General features: G+C 42.0%; 1 protein-coding gene across 1 annotated transcript in view; it reads left to right on the forward strand.

Moving 5' to 3' along the window:
• Positions 1 to 19,061, forward strand: part of LOC126215225 (F-box/LRR-repeat protein 2-like) — a 62,695-nt gene that overhangs the window by 12,729 nt on the left and 30,905 nt on the right. The window contains exon 2 of the mRNA XM_049941892.1: positions 9,552 to 9,991. Coding sequence (XP_049797849.1) covers positions 9,645 to 9,991 — 347 coding nt within the window. The 5' untranslated portion in view covers positions 9,552 to 9,644. The remainder of the gene's footprint in view (positions 1 to 9,551; positions 9,992 to 19,061) is intronic.

The following is a 19,061-nucleotide window of genomic DNA, read 5'->3' on the forward strand; positions in this document are numbered from 1 at the left end:
AATAATACAATGCGCTTATTACTAATATTTTATTTAAATATAAATATATGAACTAACGAGATAACAGTTTATTTACAGGAGCAGAGCCCCATCCATCATAGCAGAGCAGTGCGAGATTGGTTTCAGGACCAAGAGAGGATAAAGCTGTTGGCGTTTGTTCCACGGTCACCGAACATCAACCTGATAGAGAATATGTGGGCAGAGGTAACAAGGTCATTGCCATGTGGACCTACAAATGCAAGCGACCTTTGGACAAATATAGAAAACGTATGGTGGGAAGTAAACCATCACGCTACACGGTCGACGACTTAAGGGGCTTTGGAAAGGCTCAAAATCGTGAAAAGTTCAATTTTTACTTTTTTGCGTTTTCTGAATCTGCAGACTATTACCTTTTAATAGATATATAATTTATTCAATTCCGAAGACTACAACTATTTTTAAATTTTTTTTGAAATGTGTTCTACATGGGCGTGACCCACTGTGGCGCTGTTAAACTGCTGTCAAATGGTGTTATTATTAACGTCCGTGTTCATCAGGTACATTTTAGTGATGTGAGATAAAGTATGTGTTGTGGCTAACCTGTGATGGTTCAATATATATCGCTGGTGTGATTGTCGATTGTTTCATGTTTATTTACTCTGTCGTTATCTCGAAAATATTCGTAATTAATTCTGTTTCTTGAGTCTCTATTTTGTTGAAGTATAATAATGAGTAAAAGTAAAGTTATTAGAAATCCTCTGAAGGAGAAATGTTGGAAAGCCAAAGGTATGTGTTATTACTGTAAACAATAAAGACGATGAAAATCCCCAACATAGCTTGTGTCCCAAAGAAGAAGACAGTTGGTGTAAATATAACAAAGGATTGCTAACTGGTGAAGTGTACACTCATAAGCATAGTCTGCCTCATGCAATAATGGAGGTGATAAAACCTATTTTCAGAGACTTAGCAGCACCTGAACTGCTGAAAAAGTGTATTCACGGAAAAACTCAAAACCCCAATGAAAGTGTAAATAGTGTTATATGGTCGAGAATCCCCAAGACTGTATTTGTTGGAATAGAAACACTTCACTTTGGTGTGTATGATGCTGTTGCGACTTTCAATTATGGCAACATTGTAAGGTGCAAGGTATTTAGAAATATGGGAATGAAGATAGGTTCTAACATGGTACGAGCGATGCTTGCTTTAGACAAGGAACGCCTTCGGGCTGCAGACAGGGCTGTAAAGAGTCTAGAAATACAAGCAAGAGTAAACAGGAGGAGGAACAAGAGGAAGCTGGAGGAGGAGTTTGCAGAGGATGAAGATAATCTATCCTATGGACCTGGAATGCACTAAAAAGTTAATCCAATCTTTGTCGTTCGATTCCCAAAACTTTTATTTTGTCATACTAATTACATGTTTTCTAAGGATCTTCCAAACATATTTGTTTCAGACTTTCAGTAAATGTTACACAGTACCTTCTGCATAATTTAACACAGCCTTTTTCCAAAAAACTGTATATTTTTGAATATATAAATAAAAAATTGCAAAAAAATGTTGTGAATTTTCATTACAATTAAAAAAAATCATCTTTAATAACTGAACTAAAATTTTGTAAAATCCCTGTGTTAAGTTGTAGCCCATATTCCAATAAATAATCTGTAAAAAGTTCAACTTCCTACCTCAAATACTTTGTGAGGAAAGATGTAATTTATAAGCGTTATTTTAACATTGCAAGTATAGGGCGTTCCGGAGCCCCTTAATGAAAACAATGCCCCTACGCCTTCGAGAAATGTCACGTAATGATCGTGGGTGGGTTGGTTACTAAAAGTATACTCGTCCACAAAACCCATGTGGACAATTATCTGATAATCGGTCAAACTTTGCTTTGTCGCAGCTCTTTAGATACAAGTCCATTTACTTTCAGTCTCCTACTTACAATTCTTGCAAAGCAAGGTAATTGAAAAATCTCATCCACTCGACGCCAACTGAGGAACTGACTGGTGCATGTGTTGTTCAACAAACAGTAGTTGTCACCCTCACTGGAATCAATGACTGTGTGTGTGTGTGTGTGTGTGTGTGTGTGTGTGTGTGTGTGTGTGTGTGTGTGCGCGTGTGCGCGTGTGCTCGTGCGCGTGTGCGTGCGTGTGTGTGTTTTTTCGTGTTCACGCACAATCTGGCTCAAAAATGGCTCTGAGCACTATGGGACTTAACATCTATGGTCATCAGTCCCCTACGCACAATCTGAATCAATACTATTAACATTAGGGAGACAACCAACAATAAATATTGCATCAAATATGACTGTAAAGTATTTTAATGCGATGGGAAGTTACAAACTGAATTTTTACCCAACCCACGACCTGCATATTACGTTACATTAAGTAAGATGTATTAACTCCATGGTATCGTTAGCAGAGACAGTGCGCTCTTGTTGTCGAGGCTCGCGACAAGTGCAGCGATTACCAGTGCCCAATGCCGCCGCGATTTGTTTATGTTGGCTGAGCGTAGACACTGCAGCAGACGCTTCGCCATAAACAGAAAGAAATCACCTTGGCTCTGACTGCAGTGAGCGGATATCACTGCCTGCGTGTTCTTATAGTAACCAACGTGAGACTCTACTCACAGGTGCCATGGAGCAATTGCAGCGGGTATCATGTCATTAGTCATCAGAATATTAACCAGTGATGAAATGTCCACTCTATTCGAATCCCAAGAAAATAGGAACCTTCTCACAAAGGAATGTGAGGTGATATCAAAATTTATCCAACATACAAAAATTAACTGCAGGGCTTTCATGTATGCAGTAGTAGCACACAAGGAAATATTATGTCTTGGAAGCGTATATTTCATTTCCTCTTCTCATATTAACGCCCTTGTTTTAGTATGAAGAGAGAAAAAAACATGAAAAACTAAAGTTCCTGAGATGCATATCAGTCATTTCCTCTTCTCATATCATAACTTTTATTTTAGTATGAAGTAAAAAAACAAACAGATTAAGTTTGTGAAGCATAATATGACACAAGATTTTCGTAGGCGCTATCGGAAACGCAAAAAGCAGGGAGCTGTCCATTCTTTTGTCCAACAGTCTGTCTCCTTTCATGCATTACTCCCGCTGGGAGATTCTTATTTAAGGACTTGTGGGCATCAAGTTCTTCGGCAGAACAAGCCTTATGTTATTGTGCTAATTACGGTATGTAAAAAATGCAACAAAGACGATTTCCCCTAAAGCAGTGGGGATATTTGCAAATGTCTGTATTCAGCAATGACTGCCAGCTGCCATAACACTTCACAGAATCCATGCGGCAGGCAACACAACTGCGCGTGCACTTCAGACTTCATTCAGTAAGACGTCAGGAGATGGATGGAAACGTCAAATTAATGTCGCTTTCCGAGTCGTATTCAGTCCAGAATGAGGTGTTATTAAGGTAGTTGAGCGTTCTAGGAATTACATTTTTATAATTCCCATATGAGTATTCCGATAGCCAAAAGAACCTGTTAGTGTGAAACTATCTGGAACTGCATTAATATCAAACTGCAAGAACTTGAGACAATACGTGGACTCTTCTCTTCGCTGGGTGACTTATTACTGTTATTTAGGATTCTCTCCATCCTAGGCGTAATGCAAATGGAACTTTCCGCTATTCTTGACAAACATCAGCAACTTGTAATCACTGCGAATTACAACTGCGTGATGATATGGCTCAGGTTGAAGTATTACTCGGTTCTTTCAATTGACACCCGTTATTGATTTTCCTACTCGGGTGGTAAAGGATAGCAGCTCACTGATAGATAACTTCTTTATAGACAAAGATAAGTTTAACCAGATAAATGCTCAGCCTGTTGAGAATGGTCTTTCTGATCATGGTGCACAGCTAGTTACAATATATGACATAGCTCCATTCAGCAATACTAAACAGTCCTCCAAAGTAGTACGTCCAGTCAACGATTTAACAATTGCAAATTTCAGGGAAAGCCTACAGCAGTTAGACTGGGATGAGGTGTACCGTGAACCTGATGCCAATTTAAAATATAATTTATTTCGTGACATTTTTGTAAATGCATTTGAAAACTGCTTCCCCAAGAAAATAGTTAAATATACTCGTAAGAAACCTTGTAACAAACCATGGCTTACTAAGGGTATAAAAATATCTTGTAACCGGAAAAGGGAAATGTATCTGACAGCAAGAAAGAGTAGTGACCCAGAAACTATCAAAAATTATAAAAACTACTGTGTTATATTAAGAAAAGTTATTAAAAAATCCAGGAGTATGTGTATCATGTCTGAAATCAGCAACTCTGATAATAAAATTAAAACAATTTGGAATATTATTAAAAGAGAAACAGGTCAACCAAGAGCAGAGGAAGACAGTATTACCATCAAATTGAATGAAAACTTTACGAACAAAAAGTCAGAAGTTGAAAATATTTTTAATAATCATTTTCTAAATGTTGTGGATATAGTAGGATCCAGGTGTTCATTAGAAGATGCTAGGCTGTTAATGGAAGAGGCCATACCTATGCAATTTGATACAATTGAAATCTCACCCACTTCTCCCTCTGAAATTAGGAAAATAATAAACTTGCTTAAAAGCAAAAACTCACATGGAATTGATGGCATTTCCAGCAAAATACTAAAAGCTTGTTCTCAACAGATAAGTAAGATTCTCAGCCACCTGTGTAATAGCTCTCTGGAACAGGGCATTTTCCCTGATAGACTGAAATATGCTATTGTTATACCTTTGCATAAAAAGGGGGATAGATCTGATGTCAACAATTACCGTCCAATCTCCCTTCTAACAGCTTTATCCAAAATTTTTGAGAAAGTAATGTATTCAAGAGTAGCTTCACATATCTGTAAAAATGAAGTACTAACAAAATGTCAGTTTGGTTTCCAGAAAGGTTTTTCAACAGAAAATGCCATATATGCTTTCACCAGTCAAATTTTGAATGATCTGAATAACCGAACACCACCCATTGGGATTTTTTGTGATCTCTCAAAGGCTTTTGATTGTGTAAATCATGAAATTCTGCTAGACAAGCTCAAGTATTGTGGCATGAGTGGGACAGTGCACAAATGGTTTAATTCGTACCTAACTGGAAGAGTGCAGAAAGTAGAAATAAGTAGTTCTCGTAACATGCAAAGATCAGCACATTCCTCAAACTGGGGAACTATCAAGAATGGGGTTCCACAAGGGTCAGTCTTGGGTCCTTTGTTGTTCTTAATATATATTAATGACTTGCCATTCTATATTCATGAAGAGGCAAAGTTAGTTCTCTTTGCTGATGATACAAGTATAGTAATCACACCTGACAAACAAGAATTAACTGATGAAATTGTCAATACTGTCTTTCAGAAAATTACTAAGTGGTTCCTTGTAGACGGACTCTCACTGAATTTTGATAAGACACAGTACATACAGTTCCGTACAGTGAATGGTATGACGCCATTAATAAATATAGACCTTAATCAGAAGCATATAGCTAAGGTAGAATATTGCAAATTTTTAGGTGTGTCCATTGATGAGAGATTAAATTGGAAGAAACACATTGATGATCTGCTGAAACGTTTGAGTTCAGCTACTTATGAAATAAGGGTCATTGCAAACTTTGGTGATAAACATCTTAGTAAATTAGCTTACTACGCCTATTTTCACTCATTGCTTTCATATGGCATCATATTTTGGGGTAATTCATCACTGAGGAATAAAGTATTTATTGCACAAAAGCGTGTAATCAGAATAATAGCTGGAGTCCACCAAAGATCATCCTGCAGACATTTATTTAAGGATCTAGGGATATTCACAGTAGCTTCTCAGTATATATACTCTCTTATGAAATTTGTTATTAACAACCAAACCCAATTCAAAAGTAATAGCAGTGTGCATAACTACAATACTAGGAGAAAGGATGATCTTCACTATTCAAGATTAAATCTAACTTTGGCACAGAAAGGGGTGAATTATACTGGCACTAAAGTCTTTGGTCACTTACCAAATAGTATCAAAAGTCTGACAGATAACCAACAAGTATTTAAGAAGAAATTAAAAGAATTTCTGAATGACAACTCCTTCTACTCCATAGAGGAATTTTTAGATATAAATTAACAAAAAAAATTAAAAAATAAAAATAAAAAATAAAGAAAAACAAAAAAACACAATAAAATAAAGTTGTTATATTAACTTAAGTATGTTGTTAAATTAACCTAATTATGTCATGTATTGGAAAATTCGACTCGTTCCACATCATTACGAAATATCGTATTCATGATCCATGGAACTAGTATTAATCTAATCTAGTAGTTGTGGTGGTGTTATGCTGTCAAACTGCTTACAGTAACGTTAATGGTGGCACACATAATTTAGCGCTGACTACCTACTTAAGTAAAGATAGTGAAGTGGCGTCGTCGCTTCTCTTTATTTGGCCTCAGCTTGAGTAATCCGATTTAACGAACATAATACTCCATTCGCGGGCTGCTAGTGATACAGTATGACTACAGAGATCATCGTGCGGGTATTACATTAATTCTGCAATGAATTGCTTAACAAATATTACCCTCAGCTATGCAGCTGGAATGACTCATTATACAGGTACTCTTTGTTTCACTTGGTTAAGGGATCAGTTCGCTGCAATCCTGCTTCTACTGTTCGTAAATACTTGTATACTTCATAAATGGTTCAAATGGCTCTGAGCACTGTGGGACTTAACTTCTGAGGTCATCAGTCTACTAGAACTTAGAACTACTTAAACCTAACTAACCTAATGACATCAGACACATCCATGCTCGAGAGAGGATTCGAACCTGCGACCGTAGCGGTCGCGCGGTTCCAGACTGCAGCGCCTAGAACAGCTCGGCCACTCCATACTTGTATACTGACCATTCGTTATATGACTAAATATGAACTACAATCTGATTCGCATATATATGACATGGGTTAGCGGCGGCACAAAGCAATGACTAAGGGTTGGATGGCCTTGAAGTCCCGTTACACTGATGGCAAGACAAATGTTCGCAAATCGCCGCTATTGCCTCAAGAAACAATTGCATCTTAAATATCGAAGGACCTACGTCCACACTGTCACAGCGCGTTGAAATACAGCTAAGACGGCACATGAATATTTGTGACCGACTGGGCTTCGAACCTGGACCTCCTGCTTACTAGACAGACATGCTGATCACTGCACTATTATTTTTTTAAAAAAGTTTGAGAAGACTTTCAGCACCAGGTAGGCGGAAGCAAAGAGGGCTGGGGTCGAAGATCCGAGGCCTGGCCTCAATGCCTCCCCCATACCTGTCACTGAGCAGCTGCGTTATTCCCATGTATTCCATGTTTGCACCCATATATACCTTTAAATTGTGGACAAAAATTGAAGTAGTAATTAAGGTAAACCAAATTACAGATTGCCGCCTCGAATGGCGTGCGTTCCTTGTAGAACATAACTTATAACAGTGAAAAGGGCGACGGAAAAATACGTAACAAACATTCATTCAGAAATATATTCACAATTTCAGTTATTATGCTCTTAACCACAATCTGAGTTGGACTCTCTCTTCAGTTACTGCTAACCAGTCCGCACCTACTGCACTATTGTAAGAACCGAGATGCAGTATTTTGGATTTAAAATTTTGTAAATTCGTTGTAAGAACTTATGAGACCAACCTGCTTAGGTCATCGGTCCCTAAGCTTACACACTACTTAATTTAACTTAAACTAACTTACGCTATGGACAACACACACACCCATGCCGGAGGTAGGACTCGAACCTCCGACGATGGGCACTGTCGGGACGCAGCAGCCAACCTCTCTGCAGCACCTATCTACACACGCTCCTCGTCAGACGCGAATTCCCATCTTTGCCGCATACCACATGCGCGGCTCTTTCGGGAATGTTCGAAAGGAAAGACACTACGAATCTGGGTTCGAACCTGATCAGGCACAAATTTTTATCTGACGCCGTTGTTCTATTTTAATGCGCTAGACAGCCTGGACATCTGTCCTTCAATCTTTAATTGATTAACAAGGCTGTCTATTTCGATTCGTAGTGTCTGTTCTTTCGGAACACACACACACACACACACACACACACACATTTTTATCTTAAGTGCTATTCGGAAAATGTTTTTCAACTCAGTGACAGTGCTGGACTGGAGCTGCATCAACCTACTCATTTCACTAGATATAGTTGTAATTTTCTGAACAATTCCTGTTTAATAAGTGATAGCGACAGTGTCTCTCGTCGTTTACTTTGTTGGAAACCTTCCTCTCTCTGCCCTAGCCTATACTATAGCAATGAGTGATTGCTCACATCCTTGATACCTCACTGGACGTGGTACTGCAACTGTAGCCAAAGTTTCAAATCCCGCTGGAAAAGTATGTTTCAAGTCAGATGGTTTTGCTCCTATGTACTACATGTAAATGAAAATTTACAACAAACTAAAAGCCAAGAACATTCAGAGTATGATCCTAGGTTCACTGAATGAAAAACTACACAATAATCTGCTTCAGTGATGCTGTACTCAGTTGAAGACTTAATGAACTATGAAGTGAATGTTTGAGCAGGATGTACTTGATCAATTCTCTTGTTGTGTCAATATGCAAAAGCATCTTTTCACAAATAAGTTGCATTAATGTTTAAATACTACTCTGCCCTATTAACTATAGTTTTATATTAGTGAAATTGTCTTAACCATATTTTCACATCTCTTGTACTCTAATCAAATCATTAGCATATGTTTGCTATGAGATGAATAAATCACTTTTCTCAATACACAAATACCTTTCGTGTATATGATCCATATATTGTCCATTGGCATATACATCAACTGGATAACATCAAACTTCTGTCAAATCAGAACACCCAATGTGAAACCTTTACATACAAGTCTGCCTAAAGAATGAAGGACTCAGAATGAGGAGGAGGAGATTACTGTTTAACATCCCGTCGACGAGGTCACTAGAGACGGAGCACAAGCTCGGATTAGGGAAGGATGGGGAAGGAAATCGGCTGTGCCCTTTCTAAGGAACCATCCTGGCATTTGCCTGAAGTGTTTTAGGGAAATCATGGAAAACCTAAATCAGGATGGCCGGATGCGGGATTGAACCGTCGTTCTCCTGAATGCGAGTCCAGTGTGCTAACCACTGCGCCACCTCGCTCGGTGAATCAGAATGACATTTTATTTTTATTTGTTTGAGTAACTGTCATGACTGCTGTCAAGAATATATCTATTCCTAGAAGACGTCACACTTCTCAAAAGCAGGTTGGCAGTGCTAAGAATTTCCCTTATTTGCATCCCCTCAGGTACTGCCTCTCACAAAGTTACTGCGATTGCCGTCCCATCTTGAAGACAGCTGTCGTCCCTCACCATGGCAAATAAAATAACAAATCTGCAAAAAATGTAGGCTCTTCTCTAAATAACTTGTTTTACAGTTACATGACTTTCATTTGTGGTAAGAATATGTAGGAATGCACACCACTCATCTGGAATGATTTTTAAAACCACAATATGGGTTTTATTGTGTATTCATATAAGTTTATAATACTGATTTGAATAAATATTTTTCTGTTTGTTTCAGTGCCTGCAGGTGTATCTGGGAGACACCTACACGACGATCCCTTCCCCAGCAGCGTCCATCTCGCTGTGATCCAAAAGCAGATTCGACAACAGAATGGCTTCAGAAGATGAGCATGGTGGTGCGTTCCTAGTGGCTGGTGAAGATGTCCCAGTGTGTCAGAGCTGTGTGTCGTCTGTAGCTACTCCATCCTCCATCACTTCTGTTCTGGAAGATGCTGACAGCATGTATTCCCAGTCAGTTTCTGATGTGCCTGAGAGCACACCGTGTGCCGCAGACACCTTGCGTGTGAGTGTCAGTGACTTGCCAGATGAGATACTGATAAAGATCTTCTCTCACATGTCTTTCAGTGAGCTAATAGATGTGGTACAGAAGGTGTGCTCTCGTTGGAGAAGGCTGTCTCAAGATTTCGAGTTGTGGCATGACAAGGAATACCATGTCAGGTAAGAAACCTAAAATCTACATGTGAGTCCCTTGTTTGGTGTTGAACAAATATTGTTAGGGTGATTGTTTCTTATATTGTAATATGGATGTGGGGAAACTTTGAATTTGAGAGTACTGTCAGCTCATCTTAGAACTTTGGAATATTCTAGTTTTATATTCAAAATGCATTCCAAGTTTAGAATCATGTAATGGAGCTGGGTGTGGTAAATGTGATTTTGAGACATGGCTGTACATGGTATCACTGAAATATCTTCTACTTTTTATCATTACTGTTGTATCCCGAGTCACTTCTGAACTGGGCTCTATAGTTTTGATTTTCTTTATTTTTTTTCCTCACTTCTGTATGTGAGCATGCAACCTTTCATTTTTCCATGCCCTCATCTTTATCCTGATAGAGCTGTAGAAAATTCTAAAAGATTGAGGACTGACTGTGCAGCTCAAGAATGTTTGTGCCCAACTTCAGTTACTACTGTGCACCAGACTGGAATGAATATCCCACTTCTGCCTAAAAAATTGTGAAGGTTAAAATAGGAGCCGTGTTCTGCAGCAACTGAGGTGGGTTCTGTTGCAAATACTTGAAAAAGTTGGGGAGTACTGAATATGATACAATCCATATATTCTGAACAGTGACACCATCAACCAGTATGGTTTTCAGTGACAAAGGGTCACACACATTTTAATAGTCACAATATTGGGATCTCCGCATAAATGTGATCCAGCGAGGTGGTGCAGTGGTTAGCACACTGGACTCTCATTCGGGAGGATGACGGTTCAAACCTGCATTTGGCCATCCTGGAGGTGGCTTACAAAACATTCGTTTGAACTATACTTGAGTATTGCTCATCAGTGTGAGATCCGTACCAGGTCAGTTTGACAGAGGAGATAGAGAAGATCCAAAGAAGAGCGGCGCGTTTCGTCACAGGGTTATTTGGTAAGCGTGATAGCGTTACGGAGATGTTTAGCAAACTCAAATGGCAGACTCTGCAAGAGAGGCACTCTGCATCGCGGTGTAGCTTGCTGTCCAGGTTTCGAGAGGGTGCGTTTCTGGATGAGGTATCAAATATATTGCTTTCCCCTACTTATACCTCCCGAGGAGATCACGAATGTAAAATTAGAGAGATTCGAGCCAGCACAGAGGCTTTCCGGCAGTTCTTCTTCCCGTGAACCATATGCGACTGGAACAGGAAAGGGAGGTAATGACAGTGGCACGCAAAGTGCCCTCCGCCACACACTGTTGGGTGGCTTACAGAGTACAAATGTAGATGTAGATGTAGCTTTAGGTTTTCCGTGATTTCCCTCAATCGCTTCAGGCAGATGCTGGGATGGCTCCTTTGAAAGGGCATGGCCGACTTCCTTTCCTATCCTTCCCTAACCCGAAGGGACCGATGACCTCACTATTTGGTCCCCTCCCCTGAATCAACCAACCAATCAACCTGAATAAATGCGGAGTTATGGGCTGGGAAGTTCTTGTTGCTGTTCATTTTATTTATTTATTTATTTATTCATTCACCCATAGACAGTCTAAGAGGTTGTTATGAAAAGTAATGCCTCTGAATTTTTTATTCTGTTCTAAATATCGGTCGAGGTCTTAAATGTCATGCGTATTACTCACTTGACTTTCCCACTTTGCCGATACAGGTTGCAGCTCTCTGCTGTCAGAGGGCTCCAAATTGTAGCATGTAACATGGTGTGTGATGTAACTACGTCGGTGTGTGAGAAGCGACGTGCTGTAATCGACTTTCTAACTGCCGAAGAGTTTGTCCACACATGGAGCACCTTCTATCTCAGTATGACAACGCCAGATCGTACATGAGTGCTGCAACATTTGCAACAATCTGCCATCTTGGACTCGCTGTCATCAGTCATCCTCCATATGCTCCCAACCTGGTCCCATCTGATTTTGGTCTGTTTCCAAAACTTAAATAACACCTTCAAGGATTTCGCTTCGATAGTGTTGAAGTGGTGCAGGCAGAGGTGAGGTTGTGTGCGGTCAACAAAAGCACAAAGTGACAGTATCAACAAACTGGTCTCTTGTTTGGAGAACTTTGTTCACTGTCAGGGTGACTATGTTGATAAATAAATACGTAGACAGGAAGAATAAAGATTTAGAATGTTAATAAAGTTTAATTTATTTAAAAAGCTTTAAAGAGTTTTCATAAAAAAAATCCGAGGCATTACGTTTCAGCACTCTCTCATAAATAATAACCACTGCCATCAGCACGAAGTGAAATGACCCAGTGACAAGACCGTACTCTCATATTTGAGATGATGACAGTTCAGAACCGTTTACAGCCATCTAGATTTCATTCTTCCACAATTTCATTAAATCAATTAACTCAGATGCTGGGATTGTTGCTTGGATTGGGCATGTCCAGTTTCCTTCCTGATTCTGCTCCTGTGCGCACCTTCTGGAACCACTCTCAGCACCTAGCTGAAGAAGTGACGTCGTACTCCAGCATCTTCCGGTGATGGGGTTCCCTTTCGGGTGTCCTGTGCCAGGAACGCCACTAACCGATGACCCGACATGACCAGTGTCTGAAGCAGCCATCGACTGAGTCCCAGTGCTGCCCCTCTTCCATTCCCACACCTGAGCTAAGCGTTCAGAAGAATGTTGACTGCGAAAAGCCGCGAAGGAGACAAAGGAGAAATTGGGGAAGAAGTCTACTCTTGTGACGAAGGATGTGCCAGATGCCCCCACGCCGTCAGACTCTTAACCCATATTCGTGGATATTTTTGCACACACTCCAGTAACAGTGGTCTTGGAGCACAGCCTGTTGTCTTGGCCCCACCGTGTCTAACTGGGGCCCCTTAATGTGATAATTCAATAAAACTGAATGGATGTCTGTCACTTGCGAGAATACAACTGTTTTTCACCTGTTCTGTGAACTGTGTGCCCTCAGAGAAACACATTTCACTGACATCTGTTCTCCAACTCCTGGAAGTCACTGTGCATTCTGTTGGAACTGCACTAGGCCCGAGGGGACACCTGCGAGGGTCAGATGTCACCGAAGGAATTCTCTGCTCAACATTGGAAATGACAGTAGTGAGAGTCCGAACAACCCCTGTGATCTTCATTTGTAATATTTATTTACCCACAGGTAGGACACTTAAATGACTTGAAATGATCACCTTAATCCAGAAATTCTTCTTTCCTCCAACTTGTGGATTACATTGAACACCACCCATTTAGGGGAACCACCACATCCTCTGGTACAGGCCTTGTGATTTAGCAGCATCTTTCTCATCTTGATCTCTCCCCTCAATGACAGTACTCCTACCAACTTTGTTGCCACCTGTGGAACTTTCTTGGCCATTGACCTGATTATCTCTTCCCCCATCTCACAGCTTTGCTGCAATGATTGCTACATAATGGTCTTTTACTGGTGATTTCTCCTTGTCACCACCCGGTAGCCCACTTAACATGTTTGGTTATTTGAAGAGCCAAATGGTAGTTGTATGTCTCAGCAGTCACCTACATCATGTCTGCCAAATGCATTGATGAGTTTGTGGAAGGCATCTCCGATACGATCATCCGTGCCACTGAAACTGCTGTTCCTGTTTCCAGTCCCCCTCCACCAACAGCCAGTACCATGATGCACCAAAGAGACTGCAATAATTATTCAGGACATAGAATGACATTGTTCACTGACTACCTTTCATCATACTTAAGTGGCTCCATCCCAAGTCTCGCTATCTAATTAAATGCAGTCACAAGGAATGCTGGAAGTGCTACGTTTGCTGGTAATGTATTATTCATCCCAGGTGTGGGCCGAGCCATCAAAGATAAACTACTTTTCTGTGTCATCTCTGCCGTGGTGGTATTCCTACATGAGTGTCAGTTCTTGATGAACATATTGTAACCCCACTTTGTGACAGCAATGGTGTCCTCTTTTTTTTTACTTGGCTACCTTTCAAATGCATAAGAGACAAGTTGAAGACAACCTAACATACGCTCCTAGCCTCTTCATCAAGCCAAATTGCATAATTAACTTTTCAGTGACTGGGAGCTCCTCCAGGTTCTTGACTCATCGTGCGATACTGACGCGGGTCCTGTCAGATGTCGGGTCATCTGATAATTAATTGAATGTTACTCAAAGACTCCATATAGTCATGGGCTTCAGTGGTATGTAGCTATAAAGGTACCAGACCCCAACAGGTGTCCCTGGCATTAACACGAATGGCATGTTATCTGCTGACGCAAACGCGGTTGCCAAGCACTTAGCTCGAGTCTCTGCATCGGAGAACTACCCTCCAGTCTTTCGCACCCTCAAACGGTGGATGGAAAGAAAAGTCCTCTCTTTCACTACATGCCACAGTGAACCCTATAATGCCCCATTTATAGAGTGGAGCTCCTCAACGCCCTTGCACATTGCCCCGACACAGCTCCTGGGCCGGATTGGATCGAGTCATATTATAAAACATCTCTCGTCTCACTACAAGCGACATCTCCTCGTCATCTTCAACTGGATCTGGTGCGATGGTGTCTTTCCATTGCAATCGCAGGAGAGCACCATCATTCTGGTGGTCAAACCCAGTCAAAACCTGCTTGATGTGGATAGCTACCGGCCCACCAGCCTCACCAGCTTTCTTTTTAAGCTGCTGGAACGTATGGTGTATCGGCAGTTGGGTTGCATCCTGGAGTCACATGGCCTACTGGCTCCATGTCAGGGAGGCATCTGCCAGGGTCGCTCTACCACTGATAATCTTGTGTCCCTCAAGTCTGCCATCCTGACACCCTTTTCCATACGCCAACATCTGATTGCCGTCTTTTTCAACTTATGTAAAGCATACGACATGACGTGGTGGCATCATATCCTTGTCTTTGGGGTCTCTGGGGCCCGCTCCCGATTTTTATCCAAAACTTCCTGTCGCTCCGTACTTTCTGTGTCCAAGTTGGTGCCTCCCATAGATCACCCCGTATTCAGGAGAATGGCATTCCACATGGCTGCGTATTGGTGTCTTTACTTTTAGTGGCTATTAACGGTCTAGCAGAAGCTGTAGGGCCATTGGTCTCACCTTCTTTGTATGCGGCTGACTTCTGCATTTCGTACTGCTCTTCCAGGACTGGTGTTGCTGAGCAGCGCCTACAGGGAGCCATTCACAAGGCACAGTTATGGGCTCTAGCCCACGGCTTCCAGTTTTGTGCTGCGAAGTCGTGCGTCATGCATTTCTGTCAGCGTCGCACCATTCATCCAGAACCAGAACTTTACCTTAATGATGATCCACTCACTGTAGTGGAGACATGTCAATTTGTAGGACTGGTTTTCGATGCCTGATTGACTTGGCTACCTCACCTTCATCAGCTTAAGCGAAAGTTCTGGCAGCACCTCAATGCCCTCCACTGTTTGAGCAATACCAACTTGGGTGCAGATCGCTCTACACTGCTGCAGAGCCTTTGGTCAATCCCGGCTTGACTATGGGAGTCTGGTTTACAGTTCGGCATTCACTTGACGCAGTGCACCACTGTGGCATTCGCCTAGCGACAGGAGCTTTAAGAATGAGTCCGGGGACTAGTGTCCTGGTGGAGGCTGGAGTCCCTCCGTTGAAGGTTAGGCGTGCACAACTGCTCGCCAGTTACGTAGCACGTTTGTAGTTCTCCTGCACATTCGAATTACTGTCTCCTTTTCCCAACCACCTCAGTTAATTTCTTGCATCGGCGGCCCAAATCAGGGCTTAAGATTGTGGTTCGCGTCCGATCCCTATTGTCTGAACTGGAGTCCTTGCCTTTACCACCCCTCCTCGAGGTCCATTCACGTACACCTCCAAGGTATAGACCTAGGCTGCAGATTCTTCTGGACCTTTCGCATGGCCCTGAGGACTCCGTTAACCCTGCGGCTCTCCGCTGTCACTTCCTCTCAATTCTTGACATATACCAGGGCCTTGAAGTGGTTTACACCGATGGCTCGATGGCTGATGGCTGATGGTCACTTAGGCTTTGCATATGTTCATGGAGGACATATTGAACCGCACTCCTTGCCAGTTGATTGCAGTGTTTTCACTGCAGAGCTTTCAGCCATACCTCGTGCTCTTGAGCTCATCCGCTATGTCCTGGCATGTCATTTCTCCTGTGTACTGACTCCTTGGGCAGCCTACAAGCAATTGACCAGTGCTACCCTCACCATACTTTGGTAGCGTTCATTCAGGAATCCATCTATGCCCTGGAACAGTCCTGTTGTTCAGTGGTGTTTGTGTGGACCCCAGGACACGTCGGAATCCCCAGCAATGAACTTGCCAACAGGCTGACCAAACAGGCTACGCGGAAACCGCTTCTGGAGATGGGCATCTCCGAAACTGACCTTCATTCTGTCTTACGCCGCAGGATTTTTCGGCTTTGGGAGACGGAATGGCATAACAGTACACACAAGAAACTGCGTGTCATTAAGGAGACTACAAATGTGTGAATTTCTTCCATGCGGTCCTCTGATAGGGAATTGGTTGTCCTCTGCCAGCTCTGCATTGGCCATATGCGGCTAACACATGGTTACCTTATCCGTTGTGAGGATCCTCCTCGGTGTCGCTGTGGCTCACGAATGTCGGTTGTTCACCTCTTGCTGAACTGCCCACTTTTAGCTGCTCTGTAGCAGACTTTTAACTTTCCCAGAACCCTACCTTTGGTGTTGGGCGACCACGCCTCAACAGCAGCTTCAATTTTATGTTTTATTCATGAGGGTTGGTTTTATGATTTTATCTAAGTTTTAGTGCATGTCCTTTGTCGCACTATGTCCTCCACCCTAGTGCTTTTAGGGTGGAGGTTTTAATGTGTTGCCGAGTGGCTAGCTTCTCCTTTTTACTCTTATGGTCAGCCAGTCATGGTAATCTGCTCTCTTGTTTCGATCTCTTCTACATGTTTCTTGCGTTTCTCTGTGGTTTTATTGTCCGATTTTGTCCATTTTAGTGTTTGATGCCCTTTTGTCATTCTTGTGGTTTTCTTCTTTTTTTCCAGCTGTGTTTTGTATGTCTTGATTATTTTACTCCCACCCTTGTGGAATTATTTTAATTGGAACTAGGGACTGATGACCTAGCAGTTTGGCCCCTTCCCTCCCTCTTTTAAACCAACCAACCAACCAACCAACCAACGAACATTGCACGTCAATTCATATGTTTGTCACATGCAAAACAAATAACAGAAACACATGTACAGCTTTGTATTTTTAAGCATTAAGCTATTAACACCATGTCAATTCATATGTTTGTCACATGCAAAACGAATAACATAAACATATGTACAGCTTTGTATTTTTAAGCTTTAAGCTGTTCACACCACAATGCGCTTCCTGTCTGTTGTGACCAGAGTAACCACACACCTTTATAGAGCCTCCACCAGCTTGCTCAGTGGCTTGTTGACAACTTGGGGTATATGGTTTTGGGGGTTTGCACCACACTCGATCCCTACCAACAAGTGTTACCAAGTGAAATCAGGACTTATCTGACCAAGCCACAGTTTTCCACTTGTCTAAGGTCCAACCGATATGATCATGAGCCCAGGAGAGGCGCCGCAGGCGATGTTGTGCTGGTAGCAAAGGGACTCGCATCATTCACATGCTGTCATAGTCCAGTAATGTTCTATTTCACCACACTGTCTCAATGGATATGTGGGTCATACATCCCACGTTGATTTCGGTGGTTATTTCACGTAGTGTTGCTAATCTGTTAACACTGACAACTCTACGCAAATGCCACTGCTTTTGGTCTTTAAGTGAAGGTTGTTGACCACTGTGTTGTCCGTGGTGAGAAGTAATGTCTCAAATTTGATATTCTTGGCACTCTGAACACTGTGAGTTTTGGAATATTGAATTACCTAATGATTTCTGAAATGGCAGTCCCATGCATCTAGCTCCAAATACCACATTGAAAGTCTTTTAATTCCCATTGTGCGACCACAATCACGTCTGAAACCTTTTCACTTGAATCAACTGAGTAAAATGACAGCTCCAGCAATGCACTGCTCTTTTATACCATGTGTATGTGTTGCTGTCACCATCTGTGTATGTGCGTATCACTGTCCTGAGATTTCAGTCACCTCCATGTATGTGTGTATAGCCAGTATCTGTCTGAATGTTCATCTGAGTATTGTGTAATAATTTGAAGTAAATTGGTCAAGAGCTCCTTGAGATCTTTGATGATAACATTTCACCTTATATATATATAAACAAAGTTGATGTGACTTACCAAACGAAAGCGCTGGCACGTTGATAGACACACAAACAAATACAAACATACACACAAAATTCAAGCTTTCGCAACAAACTGTTGCCTCATCAGGAAAGAGGGAAGGAGAGGGAAAGACGAAAGGATGTGGGTTTTAAGGGAGAGGGTAAGGAGTCATTCCAATCCCGGGAGCGGAAAGACTTACCTTAGGGGGAAAAAAGGACAGGTATACACTCGCGCACACACACACATATCCATCCGCACATACACAGACACAAGCAGACATTTGTAAAGGCAAAGAGTTTGGCAGAGATGTCAGTCGAGGTGGAAGTACAGAGGCAAAGATGTTTTTGAAAGACAGGTGAGGTATGAGCGGCGGCAAATTGAAATTAGCGGAGATTGAGGCCTGGCGGATAACGAGAAGAGAGGATATACTGAAGGGCAAGTTCCCATCTCCGGAGTTCTGACAGGTTGGTGTTAGTGGGAAGTATCCAGATTACCCGGACGGTGTAACACTGTGCCAAGATGTGCTGGCCGTGCACCAAGGCATGTTTAGCCACAGGGTGATCCTCATTACCAACAAACACTGTCTGCCTGTGTCCATTCATGCGAATGGACAGTTTGTTGCTGGTCATTCCCACATAGAAAGCTTCACAGTGTAGGCAGGTCAGTTGGTAAATCACGTGGGTGCTTTCACACGTGGCTCTGCCTTTGATAGTGTACACCTTCCGGGTTACGGGACTGGAGTAGGTGGTGGTGGGAGGGTGCATGGGACAGGTTTTACACCGGGGGCGGTTACAAGGATAGGAGCCAGAGGGTAGGGAAGGTGGTTTGGGGATTTCATAGGGATAAACTAACAGGTTACGAAGGTTAGGTGGACGGCAGAAAGACACTCTTGGTGGAGTGGGGAGGATTTCATGA

The sequence above is a fragment of the Schistocerca nitens genome, chromosome 12 (genome assembly GCF_023898315.1).
Source record: "Schistocerca nitens isolate TAMUIC-IGC-003100 chromosome 12, iqSchNite1.1, whole genome shotgun sequence".
NCBI classification, from domain to species: domain Eukaryota; kingdom Metazoa; phylum Arthropoda; class Insecta; order Orthoptera; family Acrididae; genus Schistocerca; species Schistocerca nitens.